This window comes from Giraffa tippelskirchi, chromosome 13, assembly GCF_054371585.1.
Source record: "Giraffa tippelskirchi isolate mGirTip1 chromosome 13, T2T-mGirTip1v1.2.pri, whole genome shotgun sequence".
Taxonomy (NCBI): domain Eukaryota; kingdom Metazoa; phylum Chordata; class Mammalia; order Artiodactyla; family Giraffidae; genus Giraffa; species Giraffa tippelskirchi.
Genome location: NC_137287.1, coordinates 71,457,860 through 71,480,623, shown reverse-complemented (window position 1 = coordinate 71,480,623; position 22,764 = coordinate 71,457,860). Strand labels below are relative to the sequence as shown.

At 38.7% G+C, this 22,764-nt stretch overlaps 1 protein-coding gene across 7 annotated transcripts in view; it reads right to left on the bottom strand.

The window, feature by feature from the left end:
• Positions 1-7,749: 7,749 nt before the first annotated feature.
• Positions 7,750-22,764, bottom strand: part of OPTN (optineurin) — a 38,997-nt gene continuing 23,982 nt past the window's right edge. For 4 of the 7 annotated variants that reach the window (XM_081553439.1, XM_081553438.1, XM_081553436.1 and 1 more), the window contains 8 exons: positions 22,410-22,512; positions 20,862-20,977; positions 19,562-19,711; positions 19,104-19,197; positions 18,230-18,388; positions 14,918-15,048; positions 12,058-12,140; positions 7,750-7,932 (listed from right to left, as the gene is read on the bottom strand). In XM_081553439.1, the coding sequence (XP_081409565.1) occupies positions 7,808-7,932; positions 12,058-12,140; positions 14,918-15,048; positions 18,230-18,388; positions 19,104-19,197; positions 19,562-19,711; positions 20,862-20,977; positions 22,410-22,512 (961 nt within the window). In that variant the 3' untranslated portion in view covers positions 7,750-7,807. Of the gene's footprint in view, positions 7,933-7,969; positions 11,931-12,057; positions 12,141-14,917; positions 15,049-18,229; positions 18,389-19,103; positions 19,198-19,561; positions 19,712-20,861; positions 20,978-22,409; positions 22,513-22,764 lie in introns of those variants that run through there. The other 3 variants (XM_081553441.1, XM_081553440.1, XM_081553442.1) reach the window with 2 other exon arrangements.

The following is a 22,764-nucleotide window of genomic DNA, read 5'->3' as shown; positions in this document are numbered from 1 at the left end:
CATAGACGGCAGCCCACCAGGCTCCGCCATCCCTGGGATTCTCCAGGCAAGAATACTGGAGTGGGTTGCCATTGCCTTCTCCAGTGCATGAAAGGGAAAAGTGAAAGTGAAATCGCTCAGTCGTGTCCGACTCTTAGCGACCCCGTGGACTGTAGCCTACCAGGCTCCTCCATCCATGGGATTTTCCAGGCAAGAGTACTGGAGTGGGGTGCCATTGCCTTCTCCAACTAAAGTCTATAGTTACCCTGAATATTCATTGGAAGTACTGATGCTGAAGCTCCAATACTTTGACCACCTGATGTGAAGAGCTGACTCATTGGAAAAGACCCTGATGCTGGGAAAGATTGAAGGCAGAAGGAGGAGGGGGCAGCAGAGGATAAGATGGTTAGATAGCATCACCAACTCGATGGACATGAATTTGAACAAATTCCGGGAGATAACGGAGGACAGAGAAGCCTGGTGTGCTACAGTCCAAGGGGTTGCAAAGAGCAGAACATGACTTAGCAAATGAGCAATGATGACATAGTTTACATTAAGATTCCCTCTTTATGTTATACATTCGATAGGTTTTGCCAGAGGTATCCACCATCAGTATTATCCAGAATAGTTTTATTGCCCTAAACATCATCTGTGCTCTTACTATTCATTCCTCCTTCCACCTAACCCCTGATCTTTTTTTTTTTTAAACTATCCTTACAGTTTTTCTTTTTCCAGAGTGTTACACAGCTAAAAGCATACAGTATGTAGTCTTTTCAGATTGGTTTCTTTTTCACTTGACAATATGCATTTAAGGTTCCTCCATGTCTTTTTTGTGGTTAGATACTAGCTTATTTCTTTTTACTAATACCACTGACTAACATTCTATCATATGGATATACTCCACAGTTTGACTACCCATTTACCTTTTGAAGGCCATCTTGGTTGCTTCCAAGTTTTGGCAGTTATGAGTAAAACTATTATGAACATTCAGGTGCAAATTTTGTGTGGATGTAAGTTTTCAGTTCATCTGGGTAAATACCAAGGATTGTGTGCTTAGTTTTGCAACAAATTGCTGAACTGTCTTCCAAAGTACCATTCAGCAGTTCCACCAGCAACGAATTCCTGTTGTTCCACATACTCCCCAGGTGAATTTGGTGTTGTTATTGTTTTGAATTTGTAGCCATTCTAATAAGTATGTGATGGTATCTTTCTGGAATTTCCAATCCCCTAATGACATATGGGCTTCCCTAATGACATATGGGCTTCCTTGGTGTCTCAGTGGTAAAGAATCTGCTTGCAATGCAGGAGACCCGGGTTCAACCCCTGGGTCGGGAAGATCCCCTGGAGAAGGGCACAGCAACCCACTCCAGTATTCGTGCCTGGGAAATCCCATGGATAGAGACGCCTGGGGGGCTACAGTCTATGGGGTCACAAAGAGTCAGACACAACTGAGCTACTAACACTTTCACTTTCAATGACAAAAGATGTTTAGCATCCTTTCAGTATTTGCCAACTGTACATCTTTGGTGAGATATGTATTATCTTTCTGCCCTTTAAAAAAATTGGGCTGTTTCCTTATTGTTGCATTTTAAGAGTTCTTTGGATATTTTCATACCAGTCCTTTTTCAGATATATGTTTTGTAAAGATTTATTCCTGGTCTGTGGCTTGAATTAGTTTTTGTGAAAGGTGTAAAGTCGGTGTCTAGAATCTTTTTCTTGCATTTGGATATTGTGCCAGCATTTCAGCATTTGTTGAAAATACTATCTTTTCTCCATGGAATTGCTTTTGCTTCTTTGTCCAAGACTACTGGACTCTCTGCGTCTATTTCTGGGCTCTCTATTCTGTTCATGTATTTATCTATTCTTTCACCAGTACCACACTGGTTTTTACTGCAGTTTTATAGTAAGTCTTGAAGTTACTGTCATCCTCCAACTGTTCTCACTCAATACTGTGTTGGCTATTCTGGATCTTTTGCTTTATTAATAGCCACAAAATAATTTGGGATTTTAATTGGAATTACCTTGAATCTGTAGATCAGGTTGGGACACTCTTCACAATATTGAGTCTCCCTGTACATGAACATGGAGTATCTCTCCATTTATTTAGTTCTTTATCTTTCATCAGATCTTATACATATTTTACTAGATTTATAACTAAGTATTTCATTTTGGGATATTAATGTAGATATTAAGAGTGTTTTAATTTCAAGTTCCACTTGTTCATAGCGTATTGATATTGCTAATATGTGTCTCTTCTTAGTTAATATGACTAAAGATATATCAGTTTTATCGATTGTTTCAAAGAACCAGCTTTGGTTTCATTGATTTTCTCTATTGATTTCTTGGTTTAAATTTCACTGATTTCTGGTCTCATTTTTTTTCATTATTTTCTTCTGCTTATTTTGTGTTTAACTTGCCATTCTTTTTCTAGTTTTATTTTCAAAAAAGCTTTAATTATTGATGTTAGATCGATCTTCTTTTCCACTTATGCATTCAGTGCTACACATTTCCAGTGCTTTCATTTCATCCCCAAATTTTGATGTTATATTTTATTCCATTTAGTTTATATTTAAACTTTTCTTGAGACTTCTTTAGGCATGTATTATTTACAGAGTGTATTTAATCTCCAAGTGTTTTGAGAGTTTCCAGGTATCTTTCTGTTACTGATTTCTAGTTTAGTTCCACTGTGGCATGAGAACACACTGTGTATGATTTCTGTTGTTTTAAATTTTTTAAGCTGTTTTATGGCTTGGATGTGAGCTTAAGAATAATCTGTATTCTGTCATATATAGAATATGAAGTTAGATCTAGTTGCCTGATGCTGTTCAATTCAACTATGTTAATGATTTTTTGGCCTGTTAGATCTGTTAATCACTGATAGAAGGATTTTGAAGTCTCCAACTACAGTAGTGGATTCCTGTTTTTTCCCTTAACAGTTTTATCAGTTTTTGCCTGTGTATTCCGATGCTCTGTTTTTAGGTACATATATGAGACTGTATGTCTTCTTAGAGAATTGATTCCTTTATCATTTCATAATGGCCCTTTATCCTTGATAATTTTCCTTGCTTTGAAGTCTTTGTCCGAAATTAATATAGCTACTCCATCTTTCTTTTGATTATATGTTAGCATGCTATATCTTTCTCTATCTTTTTACTTTTAATGTGTATGTATCTTTATATTCAAAGTGGGTTTCTTGTATACAGCATACCAGTGAGTCTTGTGTTTTATTCACTCTCAAAGTTTCTGTTTTTTAACTGGTGTATTTAGACCAATGATGTTTAAATTGATTCTTGGTAACTGGATTAATGTTTATCTCATTTTTAGTGTTTTCTATTCATTGCCCCTGTTCTTGGTTTCTTCTGTTATCTTTCAATCTATTTCTGACTTTTCTGGTTTTAATGCAGCATTTAAGTTACTCCGTTTTCTCGCTTCTCTTCAGTTCAGGTCAGTTGCTCAGTCGTGTCTGACTCTTTGTGACGCCGTGGACTGCAGCACACCAGGCTTCCCTGTCCTTCACCAACTCCCAGAGCTTACTCAAACTCATGGCCATCAAGTCAGTGATGCCATCCAACCATCTCATCCTCTGTTGTCCCCTTCTTCTCTCGCCTTCAACCTTTCCCAGCATCAGGGTCTTTTCCAATGAGTCAGTTCTTTGCATCAAGTGGCCAAAGTATTGGAGCTTCAGCATCAGTCCTTCCAATGAATATTCAGGACTGATTTGCTTTAGGACAAAAGTGGTTGGATCTCCTTGCTGTCCAAGGGACTCTCAAGAGTCTTCTCCAACACCACAGTTCAAAAGCATCAATTCTTTGGTGCTCAGCTTTCTTTATAGTCGAACTCTCACATCCATACATGACTACTAGAAAAACCACAGCCTTGACTAGATGGACCTTTGTTGGCAAAGTAATGTCTGTGCTTTTTAATATGCTGTCTAGGTTGGTCATAACTTTCCTTCCAAGGAGCAAGTGTCTTTTAATTTCATGGCTGCGGTCACCATCTGCAGTGATTTTGGAGTCCCTAAAGTAAAGTCTGTCAGTTTCCACTGCTTCCCCATCTATTTGCCATGAAGTGATGGGACTGGATGCCATGATCTTAGTTTTCTGAATGTTGAGTTTTAAGCCAACTTTTTCACTCTCCTCTTTCACTTTCATCAAGAGGCTCTAGATCTTCTTCACTTTCTGCCATAAGGGTGGTGTCATCTGCATATCTGAGGTGATTGATAATTCTCCCAGCAATCTTGATTCCAGCTTGGGCTTCATCCAGTCCAGCATTTTTCATGATGTACTCTGCATATAAGTTAAATAAGCAGGGTGACAATATACAGCCTTGACATACTCCTTTTCCTATTTGGAACCAGTCTGTTGTTCTATGTCCAGTTCTAACTGTTGCTTCCTGACCTGCATACAGATTTCTCAAGAGGCAGGTCAGGTGGTCCGGTAGTCCCATCTCGTTCAGAATTTTCCACAGTTTATTGTTATCCACACAGTCAAAGGCTTTGGCGTAGTCAATAAAGCAGATGTTCTTCTGGAACTCTCTTGCTTTTTTGATGATACAGCGGATGTTGACAATTTGATTTCTGGTTCCTCTGCCTTTTCTAAATCCGGCTTGAACATCTGGAAGTTCACAGTTCATGTACGGTTGAAGCCTGGCTTCAGAATTTTAAGCATTACTCTGCTGGCATGTGAGATGAGTGCAATTGTGTATTAATTTGAACATTCTTTGGCATTGCTTTTCTTTGGGATTGGAATGAAAACTGACCTTACAACTGACCTTTTCCAGTCCTGTGGCCACTGCTGAGTTTTCCAAATTTGCTGGCATATTGAGTGCAGCACTTTCACAGCATCATCTTTTAGGATTTGAAATAGCTCAACTGGAATTCTATCACCTCCACTAGCTTTGTTGGTAGTCATGCTTTCTAAGGCCCACTTGACTTCACTCTTTGGACTTCATATAACTCCATGGACAGTTCATGGTACTCTCCAGGCCAAAATACTGGAGTGAGTAGCCTTTTCCTTCTCCAGGGGATCTTCCAACCCAGGGATTGAATCTAGGTCTCCTGCATTGCAGGCAAATTCTTTACCAGCTGAGCCACAAGGGAAGCCCTCTCTTTTCTTAGCATATCGATTATACTTTTTAAAACTTTTTTTTTTTTTTGCAAGGGGGAGGGTGCCCTAAAGTTTGCAATATACACTGACTACTAATCCAAGTTCACTTTCAAAGAATATTATACCACATCATGGGTATGGAGGGAAAATACCTTGTAACATTCTATAGGTTTACGATCACTCTTTTTTGTGAGACTGTGCCTCTGGGCTGTGACCTTTAAAAGTATTTTCCCTCCTCCTTTGGTGAGAAGAATAAGGCTGGAGGGGGCAGAAGTTGGGTATATCTGTTTCCCCAGGTTTGTTAGGCTCTGATAAACTTCCCAGCAAGTTAGGCTCAGGTGAGAGTTTCCCTTGAGGGCAGGCCTTCTTAAGAAGAGCAGAATGTTCTGGTGTCTTTGTGAATGTCTACTTTTCCCCTCCCCCTGCTGTAATTATAGGGGAGTTTTTTTCTAATCTTTACTATGAGAAGCTGGTAGGGCTCGTGGAAGTAAAATTCACAAAAGTTCAGGGGTCCCCCCAAGACTCCGCTGCCTCTAGAGTTTTTAACTTTTGAATTCATCCATGTGAGACTTTAGCAATTCTTCAATAATAGCTTTAAGTTTTTCTGCTCAGGTACTTGCTCCTACCGTGGTTTCTGCTTCTGAGACCTTGGTCCTGTAATCAGTGATGGTCTATGCCTGTCTGTCTCTCCAATTTGGGAACAGAGGTTTGACCTGTGATCTCAGATCTCTGAAGGATTTAAAAAGCATTGATGACTTTAAGTTTGTTCAGTTTTTTTTCTTATTATAAGGATAGGAGTGATGATGTCCAAACTCCTTACATACCAGACCAGATCAAAATTACTTTTACATGTAATATCTGAAGACTGAATTTTGTAAAATTATTACATGTGACATTTTCATTTGGTCATTCATATTTCTTCACAGTTCCCATCTTTCTATTATTCCCATTAAACCACACAAGGTAAAAGCATGGCCAAAATTCCAATGAGGTGTAGTTAACTGGTAACCTAGAACAAGGCCTTTGAAGATGAAATTACTGGAAGAAGACATGTGCAGACTTTACAAGTTGTTTACCAAACTGTTTGAGTCCCCCCAAACAATAGCCTTAATTTAACTTCACCATATGAACTTGCCTTCACCTGCAATCCTAATTACCAAGGAAACAATTTGATCCCAGAATTAATAAGCACATTCACACTGTTACTTCACACTGGGATCAGATTAATATTTTTACTTGAACAAAGCCAAAGGATATTGCCAATAACTTAAGGGTGGAACCATTTGGTTTGTTTTCTATTTTGAATACTATAGAAATTTATCTACTCCAATATAAAATAATAAGGAAAAAATTTTAAACTAGAAACTATAAATAAGAAATTAAAATTTTAATAGTTATTTTAGAAATGTCTTAAACAAACATTCTCCCTGGGGTGTGGTAGGGGAATCTAAATTACTGTTGAATTTGTGCAATGTGTTCTATTGTTATGAAGCTGTAATTACCTGTTTTAATTCCTGTTTTTTTTAAAAAAAATATATATATATACACGCACACACACACGTCAGGTTTGTCTAGGAGAGATTCTTAGGACAAAGCCAAACAGAGGAGATTTTAAACTTTTCTTTTAAATGTTTTAGTATATAGATACATAAGGACATTAATAACTTCTAAGGGTGGCCCAATATTAGCTCATCTTGGTAAACTAGATTTATCAAGTATGGCAAAGCCCTATCTTTTCATCTTCTTAGAAAGAACAATTTCTAATTCAAACAACACTTACTGGTCTCTAATAAAGAGATTTTGCTTATATTCATGGAATTAACAAGACAGATCTGAATAAGTATTAAATTTATGTGAAGCTGAATATAGAAAACACATCCTGTGAAATTAGCTAACCATATATGAACAATGTGTAAGACTCATAAGCAAAATTTTATTTTGCAGTAACTATTTTTGTGATTATGAATATAGAGCCTTATCCAGGAAGAAAAATGATAGCCATTCTTTTTAGAAATTCATATACTATCTACTCTACAGTAGGTAACATGTACCTGCATCACAAGGGAAGGAAAAGGGAACTTTACACTGTGGATGGTTACACGAAATCCAGTGAACCTAAGGTATCTGCTTTGTGTAGGCCAGTGGTTTTTCACTTGTCCTGATGATCAAGTAAAAGCTCACAGGGCTCATCTGAAAAGAGCCACATCATAACTTCGGTGCTGTGCTTGAAATAAAACTGTAAGATATACACATATACACAACCCCAAATAGATCTGTCTTAAATGGATAAAGAAAGATAACAACATAATTTATTTAAAAATACTTCAAAGACACTTTTCTCGATTAAATATGTGACCACTTCATTTTTCCTGCCTCCTTAGATGGTTCTAATCAGTGAGGTGTCTTCCATCTTATTACCACCTTTACTCCGTCCACTATGTCACACACTCATTACCTGCATGAACAGTTCAGTGCTCACATCAACTAAATATTAAAAACAATGAGCCTATTATCACAAGAGTGGTACGCTAAAGATTCTATTTTGCGAGTTATGGAAATGTGCCCCAAGATGTCCTTTATAGAACATAATGATTTTTCTTTCTCCTACAATAAAAATAATGAGCCAAAATAGTTGCATGAAACAAATGACACAAAAGTACGACTCTTGGGAGGAAAAAAAAATGAGATTTACCAACAGCTTGGGGGAGGTAAAAGGTCAACACTTAAATGATACAGTCCGTAACATGAATCAGTAGTGTATCTATGTCGGGCAGAACTTCTCCACATTTGGGGCAAGAATGAATTGGAATATTCTGTTGCTGCTGCAGCCAGTTTCTATCCTCGGCTCCTGGGAATAAGCATTAAATGAAATGTTAATCCATTCCTTCCATAGTGCAAGCAGTTTTTAATAACAGATGGTTAATTTTAATGTTCAGGTAAACTTTGTAATCAATACTCATGGGAAATGAACACAGGTTTTTCACTCTTTAACTGAAATAATCTATACACACAGAAAAAAAATCTCCAGAAGCAGTGCCTACTTCCCTGTGACATTAGGATTTAGCCTCTATTCCAGGTTCTAGGTACATGAAAACATGTGGTTTCAGTTCCACATATAGGACAATACATGTTCTAGTAAAAACTAGGATATTTGAGAGAAGAAAAGAGATGAGGATGTAAGCTAAAGAGAAGGAGAGAATGTGGAGAAGACAGCGAGCAGAACACTGAGAGGGATCCGGGAACGGTAGGTACCTTCTCGGAAGCGGAGACAACAATTAGGGTCACTCAGCAGCTGTGTTTGAGGACCTGGGGCGGGGGGAGAGGGATACAGACATGATGGGGACATCAGGCAAGAAAAGTGAGTGACAGGGGTGAGGTGTGCAAGAAGTGCCACAGTTGGTTTCCTGGGAGGGCAGAGAAGGGCTCAGACTGCTCGGTGCAGACAGGCTTCCCCGATGAGATCAATTCCACATGTGAGAGGAGTTTTAAGAATGAAGAGCTCTCCAGGCAAAGGAAGTGAGAAGGGACTGAAGAAAAGAGTCCTGTCATTTCCCTCAATTTTAGAGTTGAACTGAGGTTCAAGTCTAAATCAAAGAATGCTTGATGTATGACAGAAATCAAAACAATACTGTAAAACAAACATCAACAATTAAAAATAAATAAATATATAAAAAAAAAATGCTCGAAACAAACCTTGACTTTTGGCAGGTCCCACGTGTGCGAACCATACTCCATGCAGGAAATGATTTCTGACTCCCAGGACACCTCTTTGATCTAACCTTGCTGCACTGATGCAAACCATTTTTAGCTTTTAAGCATCTCTGCCCACGTCTCTAGACTTGTTCAGGTCCCCCTAAATGTTTATGTTTGCAGATGATAGTGGAGGTAATTTTAACATTATTATCTGCTTCTGAGCATATTATTTGAATTGAATAACACGGGAGACTATTATGGATAGTCTGTGTCCAGCAAACTTTAGAAGCAACTTTGAATAGAAATACTGATCACAAGGCATGATTTCTAAAGCAATGGGCTTGCTAATGGTCTCATTGTTTTAGATCAGGGGCAGTAAACTTTTCCTGTAAAGGACCGGAAAGTAAGTATTCCAGGCTTTACAGGTCATAAATTTCTGGCATAACTACTCACCTCTGCCACTGTTGCAAGAAAGTAGCCAGGCAGTATGTCAACAAGAGGGCATGACTATGTTGCAATAAAACTTTACTTATTCAAACAGCTGACAGACCAGTTTTGGCCTGTAGGCTGGAGTTTGTCAAAATCTGCTCTAGATGACAACCAGCCACTTATCAGGGACTGTTAATTCATCCCTTTAAACTTTATGGCATCCGTTGGCACCTTTCTTTTTGTTCTGAATGCAGACTTGGGCTGTTGTATCATTCAGCTAACGGTTCCTCCCACCTCCTGGCTCTTCACTGTAAAATAAGCTTAGTCAGTTTTCCTTATTTATGCATCACACTCATTTCTGCCTTTGCCCTTTTATTCTCATACAGAAGTTATGGCTTCCAGGTGAAGCTGACAGTCACATCTTTCCAAGGCCTTTCTCAAGCCTCCTGGCCTTTTGGGGTCATCCTTTCCTCTTATCTCCAGCACGATTATTTCTGTCCCTTACTTGTTATATTATGAATTCATCTTGTTATGTGCTTATCCTGTCTAACCAGACCACGGGCCTTCACAATCTGACCATACCTTATGCTTGCCTGTTCCCTCATGCTCAGCCAAGTGCCCTAGGCCAGAGAAGACACTTACATGGCTGCAGGGGACAACCACGATGAAATAACACTGAGAGGAGTTATACTGTTTAAGGCTGCTTTGTTAGGAAACAAAAAATTCTGGGACAATCTCTGTTTGGAATATTGTAACTTATATGACAAAAAGCTTATTAGGATAATTATGAATACATTTGTTCTTTGTGGCGAATTTTAGATTATAAATACAAGTCAAAGAGTGTTTGGTCAGTTCTTTTTTTTTTTCCTAACTGTAAATAGATATTTGCCTTATATAGTTATGAGAAAGGAAAATTTTCCCAAGAAATTTAGGTGCAAGAACTGTCCTTTTTTTGAACCAAGACAACCTTGCAGGCACTCATAGATAGGAGATATATGGGTATTCCTAGGATATTTAAATTCAGGTTAGAGAAAAGGCCTGGCAGTGTACAAGTGTGTAGATGCAGCCTTTGAGAACACAGCTTTCTCTGCTGATCCTAAGAAATGCCTAAGGCTAATATTTAGATCAGTCCCTGTGCTCCTTCTGGGTTTCCCAGGTGGCGCTAGTGATCAAGAACCTGCCTGCCAATGTGGGATCAATCCCTGCCTGGGTTGGGAAGATCCCCTGGAGGAGGGCATGGCAACCCACTCCAGTATTCTTGCCTGGAATAAATATCCCATGGATTGAGGAGCCTGGCGGGCTACAGTCCTTAGGTTCGCAAAGAGTCGGACACGACTGAAGTGACTTAGCAGGTACTGTGCTCCTTCTGCATATGCCCCATGAATACTATGTGTATCTTTTTGGAGTTTTTTTCTATGTGTGTTTTTAACCTGAATTACTACCTCTAATATTTATTTAATCTATTTTTTTCCTGTTAAAAGACTTTGGCAGGGGCATCAGTGGAGATAGGTGGTCTACGAATGCTCAGAAAAATTTTGCTATAACAGTTAACTATACATACTATATTGTTTCCTTGCTGTTGATAATAACACTGACAGTTCCATTTCAATAGTCGGTTGGTATGTGGAAGGGATTCAGACTGATCTAGCGTTAAAAAAGGTTAAGAATCAGTTTTATGTAAAATTTAGATAACATCTTTTTTTGATAACATCAAATCAGATAACATCTGGTTCTTCTCAGTGGCATTGCTATTAACCTTTCATCTAGCTATGTCAGTCTTTGATCCTTTGACTACTATGTTTTTTCCTATCTAGACTCAAGGATAATACTTCCCTTTCAGTGACATAATTTACTGTAAATGACAGAACATTATTACTGGAGTATTGAAACCATGTAATAAACACAGCACTATACTTTGTATAAGTATTATGATCAATTTCACTCAGGGAATTAAAATCTGGATATAGAACATAATTAGTGACAGGCTTATTACATGTAGTACTGTGTAGAGGTGAAGAGTTAGATAACCTTGGGCTGCATGTTCAGTTCTGCCCCTTAGAAGCCTTGTGATCCTGGGTTATTGAACCTTGTCTTCTGGAAGACGGTGATAGAATATACCTGATGGAGTTTTGTGAGGATCAGATGAAGTAATTCGTATGAAGTGATCCGCATAGCAGCAGCACATGGTAAACTCTCAATAAATGAATGGTAACCTTACTGTGTGCCTGACACCAGGTATTGGGTGAGGACATCAGCTCTGCAGGGGCTTATTTAATAGAGAAGTTAAATGCATATTTAGAACACATAAGTAACCATGAAATAGCAGATAAGTACTGGAACAGAAATAAAGTACTTTGGAAATTGAGGAGGGAAAGGTTGGATTCGTGGGGACGGTATTTGAAATGGGTTTTAAAGATGGGGTAAGAATTCACTGGAAAGAGACTATAGGAAGAGAGAGATGAATAAGGAAGGGCCTCTACATGAAGGATACCACATAAGCAAGTGCACATAGGTGTATAAGTTTAGGACAAGTTCAAGGAACAGGGAGTGATTCTGTTGGCTAATATCCATAGGGGAACAGAGTGAGAGAAGGCTCAGAATTTTGGCTATGCCAGGTGTTAACTGCCAGTGTGAAGAGTCTGGTCTGGATTCAGGAGGGAATGGATGGAGTTCGGGGTACTCTGGAAATAAGGCTGATAGGTGCTGTATTTTTGGTAGCTTGACCTGGAATATATAGAATGTAGTGAGATTTTAGTGTGTATAGAATGTAGTGAAATTTTCCTTCAAGCATCTTCTTCACAGGATAGCAAAGCCATGGAACCTCTACCACTTGGTATCACATGTGACTCACCTCTTTGAACGAGATAAGCCTGCTGGTCAGCGTCACTTGCTCTCGCCCCATGACGGCTCTGCATTTCCATCAAGGTCTGCCTGCTGGGATAAAAAGCAACGCTATCTGTGAAACCTTGAAATATGACAACATTAAGCAGGCATTCAACAGAAGTGTGAGAAAAAAAGAGGTAAACTACAAAGCCAAGGTTCACAGAAACCAGAACTTATGAGTAATTTGAGTTTTAAATATCACTGGCACTAGGACCACCTAGAGCCAGACATCCTGGAATGTGAAGTCAAGTGGGCCTTGGAAAGCATCACTACGAACAAAGCTAGTGGAGGTGATGGAATTGCAGTTGAGCTATTTCAAATCCTCAAAGGTGATGCTGTGAAAGTGCTGCACTCGATATGCCAGCAAATTTGGAAAACTCAGCAGTGGCCACAGGACTGGAAAAGGTCAGTTTTCGTTCCAATCCCAAAGAAAGGCAATGCCAAAGAATGCTCAAACTACCGCACAATTGCACTCATCTCACATGCTAGTAAAGTAATGCTCAAAATTCTCCAAGCCAGGCTTCAGCAATACGTGAACCGTGAACTTCCAGATGTTCAAGCTGGTTTTAGAAAAGGCAGAGGAACCAGAGATCAAATTGCCAATATCCGCTGGATCATCGAAAAAGCAAGAGAGTTCCAGAAAAACATCTATTTCTGCTTTATTGACTATGCCAAAGCCTTTGACTGTGTGGATCACAATAAACTGTGGAAAATTCTGAAAGAGATGGGAATACCAGACCATCTGACCTGTCTCTTGAGAAACCTGTATGCAGGTCAGGAAGCAACAGTTAGAACTGGACATGGAACAACAGACTGGTTCCAAATAGGAAAAGGAGTACGTCAAGGCTGTATATTGTCACCCTGCTTATTTAACTTATATGCAGAGTACATCATGAGAAACGCTGGGCTGGAAGAAACACAAGCTGGAATCAAGATTGCCGGGAGAAGTATCAATAACCTCAGATATGCGAATGACACCACCCTCATGGCAGAAAGTGAAGAAGAACTAAAGAGCCTCTTGATGAAGGTGAAGGAGGAGAGTGAAAAAGTTGGCTTAAAGCTCAACGTTCAGAAAACTAAGATCATGGCATCTGGTCCCATCACTCCATGGGAAATAGATGGGGAAACAGTGGAAACAGTGTCAGACTTTATTTTTTTGGGCTCCAGAATCACTGCTGATGGTGACTGCAGCCATGAAATTAAAAGACGCTTACTCCTTGGAAGGAAGGTTATGGCCAACCTAGATAGCATATTTAAAAGCAGAGACGTTACTTTGCCAACAAAAGTCCGTCTAGTCAAGGCTATGGTTTTTCCAGTGGTCACGTATGGATGTGAGAGTTGGATGGTGAAGAAAGCTGAGCACCGCAGAATTGATGCTTTTGAGCTGTGGTGTTGGAGAAGACTCTTGAGAGTCCCTTGGACTGCAAGGAGATCCAATCAATCCATCCTAAAAGAGATCAATCCTGGGTGTTCATTGGAAGGTCTGATGCTGAAGCTGAAACTCCAATACTTTGGCCACCTCATGCGAAGGGTTGACTCATTGGAAAAGACCTTAATGCTGGGTAGGATTGGGGGCGGGAGGAGAAGGGGACGACAGAGGATGAGATGGTTGGATGGCATCACCGACTCGATGAACATGGGTTTGGGTAGACTCCGGGAGTTGGTGATGGACAGAGAGGCCTGGCATGCTGCGATTCATGGGGTCGCAAAGAGTCGGACACGACTGAGCGACTGAACTGGAACTGGCACTAGGACACAATGTAGTAAATATGATTTTTTAAAAATCAGGAAATAAACAGAATGTCAATCGATGGGGAATAGGTTGGAAAAAAGTGGCATATTTCTAAAGCAGGACACAACAGAGCAAACAATGAATTAAATCTGCATATACATACAGATTTATATATATATAGTTCAAAATCAGTTATGTATATAAAACCAGTGGCAGAATAATACCTTTAGTGACCATTTTGTAACCTATGTACCTTGTTCTAAGAAATTAATATTACCTTGTTTTAAGATATTATATAGGTGTGTATATATGCAAAAATACAAAACAGCTGGAGATGCTACACAGGAGTTCCAGGCACTGTGGGAGAGGGAGAGAGGATTATACTGAGGGGTAGGGAGAAAGGAGACTAAAACTTCATCTACAGTTCTCTTTCTTCTTTTTATAAAAATATACTTGAAGCAAATAAAAGAAATATTAGTAACTGTCAATCCTCGATGGGTACATATTGGCTTCCCTGTTGGCTCAAATGGTTAAGAATTCACCTGCAATGCAGGAGACCCGGGTTCAATCCCTCAAGAAGGAAATGGCAACCCACTCCAGTATTCCTGCCTGGAGAATTCCACGGACAGAGGAACCTGGTGAGCTACAGTCCATGGGGTTGCAAAGAGTCGAACACGACTGAGCGACTAACACATACACACACTGGTGTGTGTGATTTTATTCTCTGTATTTTTCTGTTTCTTACTTCTCTATATTTTGTTCTCAAAAGGAAATCTTTAAAGATAGAAGTAATTTTAGCAGTATTTTATTGTAAAACATATTACAGAATTATTTAAAGTATTAGGAATATTTCATCCATGACAATGGCAGGATATGACTGGAACCTGCATTGTATGCTTTTACAATTTATCTAGAAGCAGAAACTCAATCAGGTTCCCACAAAATACTGTCATGCCTTTTAAAGCAAACCAAGTGTCAGGAACACCGTCAGGCCAGGTGTACTCAAAGTGAGTCTTGTAGCTCAAACAGCTAAAACACTGTGGGTCTCTCTCCCACAACCTGGGTGATCTGTGCTCCAAGTCTTCCCCTCATTTACCTGCCTCCATCTTCAAAGGCATTGTTTTCTTTCAGCAGAACTGCCAGCTGCAATGCCAGCTGCTCCTTTTCTTCATGAATCTTCTCTCTTGCTGCTCTTTCAGCATGAAAATCAGAACAATAAACCTCCATCTGTTAGAGGAAAAAAAAAAGAGAAGTTACTATCCAGACAAATGTGGATTCTATACAGCCTATCTGCTGATAAGTGGAAGAGGCTGTGCTACATCCTGTGACACATCTTACAAATATTAATAACAGGTACATGCTCCTGCTAGAAACCAGTGTAATGACCATAACCATGTGAGTGAGCCATCCTGAAAACAGATCTTCAAGTCCATCCTGAGTGTAGCCTCATAAGAGACCCTGAGTCAGAATCACCCAGCTAAGCTGCTCCTGGATCCAGATCCATAGCAACTGAGATAATAAGTACTTGTTGCTTTAGCTTCTTCATTAGGAGAATAATCTGTTACCTCTAATAAATAAATATTATGCTATAATATGTAATTTCTTCACTGTTATACAATTATAAAGTAAAAATGAATGCCTTAATAGTGAACTGGGCATTATTTTAATACCAGTTTTTAACTTTCTATATTTTCAATTAGGTTTTCCTTTTCAGATTTAGTGGTTCTAGGATACATTTTTTTATCCATTATTTTAAAAGTAAAGTTAATAAAAATTTAAATATTCTAATCACAATTTTAGTTGCCAAAAAAAGTATGAAATAGATCCTTTTAAGGGACTTCCTGCCATTTGTGAGTGCTCTAACATTTTATAGTTTTCACTGATAGATCATGGGCTTTTTTTTTGAGTCAGACATAAATCTGAGTTAGAATTTTATTTCCATCACATCATTAGGTTTGAGCCAGTAAGAACTAGGCCTTTGTTTTGTCCATCCCTATATCCCCAACAGTGAGAACAGTGTCTGACATTAATTGTAAGTGCTCAAAAAAGAGTTGTTGAGTGAATAAACAAGAGTATCCATCAAAACAAAGCAAATGTCTCTGTATAGAATGTGGCAAAAGTACATGACTCCAGTGTCAGGCCCAATCAAAGGAAATACCTGAAAAAGCTCAAGTTGAAATTCTATTCCTGTAGAAATAAAACCAAAGCTGTGAAAAGTGAAAGTTGCTCAGTCATGTCTGACTCTTTGCGACCCTGTGGACTATACAGTGCATGGAATTCTCAAGGCCAGAATACTGGAGTGGGTAGCCCTTCCCTTTTCCAGGGGATCATCCCAACCCAGGGATTGGATCCAGGTCTCCCACATTGCAGGTAGATTCTTTACCAGGTAAGATACCAGGGAAGCCCTAGAATACTGGAGTGGGTAGCCTATCCTTCTCCAGTGGATCTTCCTGACCCAGGAATCGAACCAGGGTCTCTTGCATTGCAAGTGGATTCTTGACCAGCTGTGCTACCAGGGAAGCCCATGACTACAGTATCAGGCCCAATCAAAGAAAATACCTAAAAGAGCTCAGGTTGAAATTCTATCTCTATAGCAATAAAACTAAAGTTGTAAGTCCATTCAACCACTCCTATATTTCACTAGGCCAGCCACTATGGGCAGCTGGTAATGAGTAGGTATATAGGGAATAGTAAACTTCTGGTATTGTTACATTGAAAATAATCTGTTTATCAGTTTGGCAAACGTTTAAAAGAGTAATGCAAGGATGTAGGGAAATAGGAGTTTTCAGCTACTTTTGGTGAGCAAAAATTTTGATTATGCACTTTTGGAAGACAACTTGGTAATAGTTATTTAACTTAAAAACAATCTAACCCAATGACCCAACCATTCCATTTCTGTATCTTACTAGAGATTCCACAAGTGCACAAAGATATACATACAAGAATGTTCAGTTCAGCATTGTTGATAAAAAGCAAAAATATTGGTACAACCTACATGTCCATTAATAGAGGGCTGGTTAAATATATCAGGGTAATGAACACTTTGGACACCATACAACTATTTTAAAAAGTACATATGTCTGTGAGTAATAACATGGAGAAATATCCAAGATAGATCAGGAATGAAAGAGTAGTACAATATGTATGGCGTGATCCCAGTTTTAATTACCCAAGCAATGAGGTGGTAGGAAGACTAACTCTACCAGACATCAAAACATTTGATTATTTATAATGAGACAGTATGTACCAGACCAACAATGTACAACCAGCCCAATGGAACAGTGTAGAATCCAGAAATAGACCTGTGGGTACATTGACATAATATGTGACAAAGAGGGCAACAGAGTCCTTAAGAAAAGATGACCTTTTAAATAAATGGTGCCAAATAAATAGGATATTCATGTAGAAAAAAATATATGAATCTTTACCCTTATTCACTGCATATAAAAAAGCTAATTTCAGATATTTTTGTATCTTAATGTAAAAGACAAAACCATAAATCTTTTAGAAGTCAACACAGGAGAATATATTCATAGCCTTGAGGTAATGAAAGCTTTTAAAACAGGACACAGAAGTACTATAATCATAAATGAAAAGACTGATAAACTAGACTACATTAAAATTAAGAATTCCGTCCATCAAAAGACATGCTCATAAGAGTGGAAAGGCAAATCACAGAGTGAAGAAATCTGTACAAAGCACTGGCAATAGCTTATACCTGGAATATATAAAGAACTCCTATAAAATTAAGAAAAAGCCAGAAAACCAGAAGAAAACTGGGCCAAGACCTGATCAGGCACTTCAAAAAAAGAGATCCTTAAAAGGCCAGTAAACATTTTAAAAAAGTACACTTTCAAACCAGCAGGGAAATTCAAATTAAATGAGACACCATTATAAACCCACCAGGATGGTTAAAAATTAAAATACTGATAATACAAGTATGGGTCAAGGTGGATGTAGAGCAATAGGAACTCTCTGCTGATGGGAGTGAAAACCAGTAGGTACATCCACTCTAGAAACTTCTTTGGCATTACCAATGAACACCAAGTAACCTGCCTACTCTAGGAACAAGCAGTTTTACTCCTAGGTGTGTACCCAACAGAAATGAGTGCACAGGTGAATAAAGAGACTTGCCTAAGAATGTCAGAGCAACATTAAACACCAAGCCCCAACATGGGAATGATCCAGCTGTCCATCAGCTGTAGAATGGATAAATTCAATGAGCAGTACACTTAGAAGTGTGGTATGCTTTCCACATGTGATAAACTTCAGTAAAAAGGTTTTTTGAAAATACATTAGTGGAAATAGTGTAAAATCAAAAAAATATATCTTAAGCACCACCACTTTCCTCTTTGAGAATATAATCAAGGTGGGCCTCCCTCAGCTCATGCTTGGGAACGAAGCCTACCTGAGCTCTGAGGACAGCCATGGTCTCCAGGTCCTTCTCTTGCTTGGCAATGGTCTGCTTCATCCCATCCATTTGGAGCTGCTTGGAAGCCAGGGCCTTCTCTGCCAGTTCCAGCTTTCCACTCAGTTCCTGCAGCACCACCTTATCCACTTTTTCTGACTGAAAAAGATAAGCTTATTCTGGACTTGGTTTTGAAATAATTCAACCTATTTTAATAAAATGTAACATGAAGGCTTAAATTAAAAATTTACTAGGTCTTTAGAGAGGAACCATATTCTAGGAAAATTAAATGAAAAACAAAGTGTATTTCTAAGAATATAAACTCAAAGACCCCTTCTAATTCAAAGCTCCCCTGGTCTTTACTTATTCCCGCTTTACTGAGGTAAAACTGACAAAATTGTAAAATATTTGAAGTGTAAAACGTGATGATTTGGTATACATATACACTGTGAAAAGGTTCCCCCAATTGGGTTAATTAACTCATCTATCATCTGATGTATCTATCCACGCTGTTTAAACTATCACACCATGCTGGAGACATTATTACTAAGTTAAGTTGCAGCCTAATAAGTCCAGGGTCTCAAGTCCACTGACAGAGGCAAGCTAGCCTTGTGAGAGCTCCCAGCATCAGTCTCATGATACATGACCATAAGGTATGCACCCCATCTTTGACTCCACGGCACATTATACATATGTGGCAGGAATTATGAACACTTAGACACAAGAAATCAATTACTGATATAAATGGAAAAACAACCTTTGAAACCAGACTTAGTTAAGGATTAACACAACTACTTTACATATTCACATAAAACGTTCAGTAGTTCCATTCACTACTAGGCTATGAAAGTAATTTTTTTTTTCCTATGAGTACCTCTCTCCTTTTTAGTTCCTCAATTGTCTTCAGTGCATTATTGTATTCTTGAAGAAGCCTGTTGTGTGTCAACTGTAGAGTGCCTAATTTGGACCTATTTAAAAAGAAATTAAAAAGGAAATCTTGGGGAAAATACATAGAAACTTAGTCTTGCCTCCCAACTTTCTTCTGAACACTCAAGTAGCAAAATCTCTTCCACCTTTATAATCCCACCACCTACTAGCATATTCTTACTCTCGAAGAAAATGATTCTTCTTCAAATAATCAAGATAGACTACAAATAATTTTCATAATTGTTATAATAAAACTTAACTTTTATCTCCTCAGAAAAGTCTAATTCTCCTTCAAATAAACAAATGACAAAATATAAATTTATTCTCAAATCCTGATTCCAATCTGTATAAAACTGCTCTTCTATCTTCTTTTAGCAAGTAGCCATCCAGTCACTGCACACTCACTTTTCATCTTCTGTTTTAGCTTGTTCCATTTTGATTTCTGATCGCATGCTTTCCACTTGGAGCTCCAACTTTTTGTTTTTATAAACCAGCTCTTGCTTTTCATTCAGCTCTGATGGGCTTGCAGAATTTTTCCTTTCAAGGGCCTGACATCTAAGAAAAAGCAAAATTTCATGAGGACAAACAATGCTCCTTCACATTTCTCAGTGGCTTTTAAACAGATTCTCAGATTATGTAGCAAATACAAAGAATTTCATGATGACATTTTTCAAAAATTTCACAGTACAAAATTAAATATTTTATCCTTCCTGCTTTTTTACTAGAAGTATTTCTGAACTGTTATGACTGAATATAAAAATATACAGATTTTTATAGAAGAAATTATTGGCTCTGTTAAGTACAAAAAATACGGTTTCTGATAAATATTCAGAAGGGGAGAAGGGAGTGCTTTGAGTTCTGTTAAAGATCAGAACAAGAATTTCAATGTAACAAGAGCAAAATGAGCCAATGACTGCTGTGTGTAAGGTATTAATGCAAAAAGCATGTTAAACATCAGCTTACTTAATACAAAGTTTGAATTATGACACACAGTTTACAGATGATAAAACTGAGGCACAGAGAGGTTAAATAAATAACTTGTTCAAGGTAATACCACAAATAAGGGGTAAATCTGTATTTCAACCTGGGTCTGTTTATCCAAAGTCCTTTACATCAGCTGCTATGCTGTCCATAATACTGTATAGCCTTGGTCAGTGTAACTCCACAGAAACATACATTTGTATATTGTGCTGGAAATATGCTTGCCAATTAATCTAAGAGAACGTCAGCTTAGCTTTTTTAAATTTGGGGCAACTCCTTACAACAAGAGAAACAAGCAGATGCAAAATTCTCTCAATTTAGATATTAGCCTTCATAACTGATAGAAAATCAAGTCCCACCCTCCCCCAAATAAATCTCACTCAGGTTCTTCTTGCCCTTTGTAGCTTTCTTTTATGTTTGTTCACATCAATGTTGTCAGCTTACATAAGTCACAGGAAGTCTGGCTTACTGTTTTTTCCAGGTCCTCATATATGCTTAAAATGCCCCCAAAAAGCAGAATCAGAGTCCCCTGGGTCGATTCCCCCAAGGACTTCATGCTTATATATTAACTGGAACATTGGTGTTTTCTGAATTCATATTTCAATTAGGTATCTTTTTCTTTTACTCAGTAATACAGTAACCAAACGATGTTTTTGTATATTAACATATTTTGTTAAACAGTACACTTTTTGAAGGGGGGGTAAACATTATCTCTCATTCTTACTTTTCTTGAAGTCTCTTCTTCATTAGCTCAGCTTCACTGAGTTTCGTGTGAGCTTCCTGAAGCTCCTTAAACAGGGTTGTCACCTGAAGGTTCAGTGTTTCCACTTCACTTCCAATCTGTCATCCAGGAAATCCCAAACACACACTTATTAGAACTTAAATGAACCTCTTTGTGAGGAAACAGTGTGAACCACTGGCGTCTAACTAAAGACTGTGAACTGATTAAACTTTTGGTACTTAATGCCCCAAATATCTGGAGAAGGCAATGGCAACCCACTCCAGTACTCTTGCCTGGGAAATCCCATGGATGGAGGAGCCTGGTAGGCTGCAGTCCATGGGGTCGCTAGGAGTCAGACACGACTGAGCGACTTCGCTTTCACTTTTCACTTTCATGCACTGGAGAAGGAAATGGCAACCCACGCCAGTGTTCTTGCTTGGAGACTCCCAGGGACAAGGGAGCCTGGTGGGCTGCTGTCTATGGGGTCGCACAGAGTCGAACACGACTGAAGCAACTTAGCAGCAGCAGCCACAAATATCTTGCGTGGAAAAAAAAAAGCTTTGGGTACAACTCTGTTTCCTCATACAGCACTAACTGATCTATTTGGATACTCTTGTTATAATGCCTTTATCATAATCACAATGGACCCTGACCACACTTCAGGGGATCATAGAGCATGGTGCTGTCAAAGCACAATCTACTTTACCCAGCTAGCAACTCACGCCCACAGTCCCTGACTGTTTTGTGTTTCTAGCTTACTCAGCTGTTTCCACTGTACTGGCTTCTTCCTGGCAGCTCTAGAAGTTTTGTCAAGGAGTTTTATGGTGCCAGGGAAGTCTCAATACTTCTCTATAATTAGTTGTTGATTAGTTTTGGTCTCTTCATCTCAGTTTTTAAAATATTCTCCATGCTCTTGAAAGTAAGGGACTCAGCTCAGAGCGTGGCATACAGTGGGAATCTGATACAGGCTTGTTGAATAAGTTAGCTAAAGTGAGTGTTTCATGTAAATGCCTTTCTTGTGGGCTACTGCGGGTCTTACAACTTCCTGCCCTCAGCACCTTTCCCTAAGCTTTGGACTGTGTTCGTAGGTTATAAGGCAGGTTTCCGAGCTGTCACACAAGTGTATATAAATATGTATGTAAACAGATGTCTTTCTTGTTCAAACTACTATATTCAAATGAGTAGTGGGAGAGAACAAAGACTCTTCAATTCTACCTGAAGTTTCTGGATCATATCCTCAAATGATTTCATTATATATCGGACAAAATTCCTTTCTCAATTTGTGGGCCTGTCCACTTAGGAATTCTGGAGAGGAAATCAGTCAAGAGATAAAGGAGTGATTTCCTAGATCACTGGGATAGGAATACATCTCACTGCAATTTACAGTGAATGAAATTCAGATCAGGACAAGGAAACAGGAGAGAAATAGAAAATATTCAACATGAAAAACTTTCTCTGTTTCTAAAGCCACACATCACACGGCTTGGCTCCTGTGCCCTCACTGCCCTCCACCCACTGGAGTGTGGTGGCAGTCTTAGACTCAGTACCCACAGGCTTGGAGTCTTTCTCCTCTTCTTTCTCTTGTTCTGTGTGTGCCTCTGTCTGGGTCTCAGTCTCAGAATGATCCTTGGCTTGCTTTTCAAAATCAGAAATTCTAAAAAATTACAGAATATAGAAAAGTTACTTTTTATTTGGCTTCCAGAGGAATAACAATTGCAGAAGCATTAAAAAGAACATTGGCTAAAATTTGGATAAAGGATGAACGTTTTCAAAATCTCTTCATATGCACTATATTAGCTCTGGTTTTGCTTTCAACCAGACGCTGGCTGGAACTGATTTAAGGGATGAACGCACATGGATGTATAAGATGGGTATAATTTATCTTGAACACTGAAAAACACTGCCT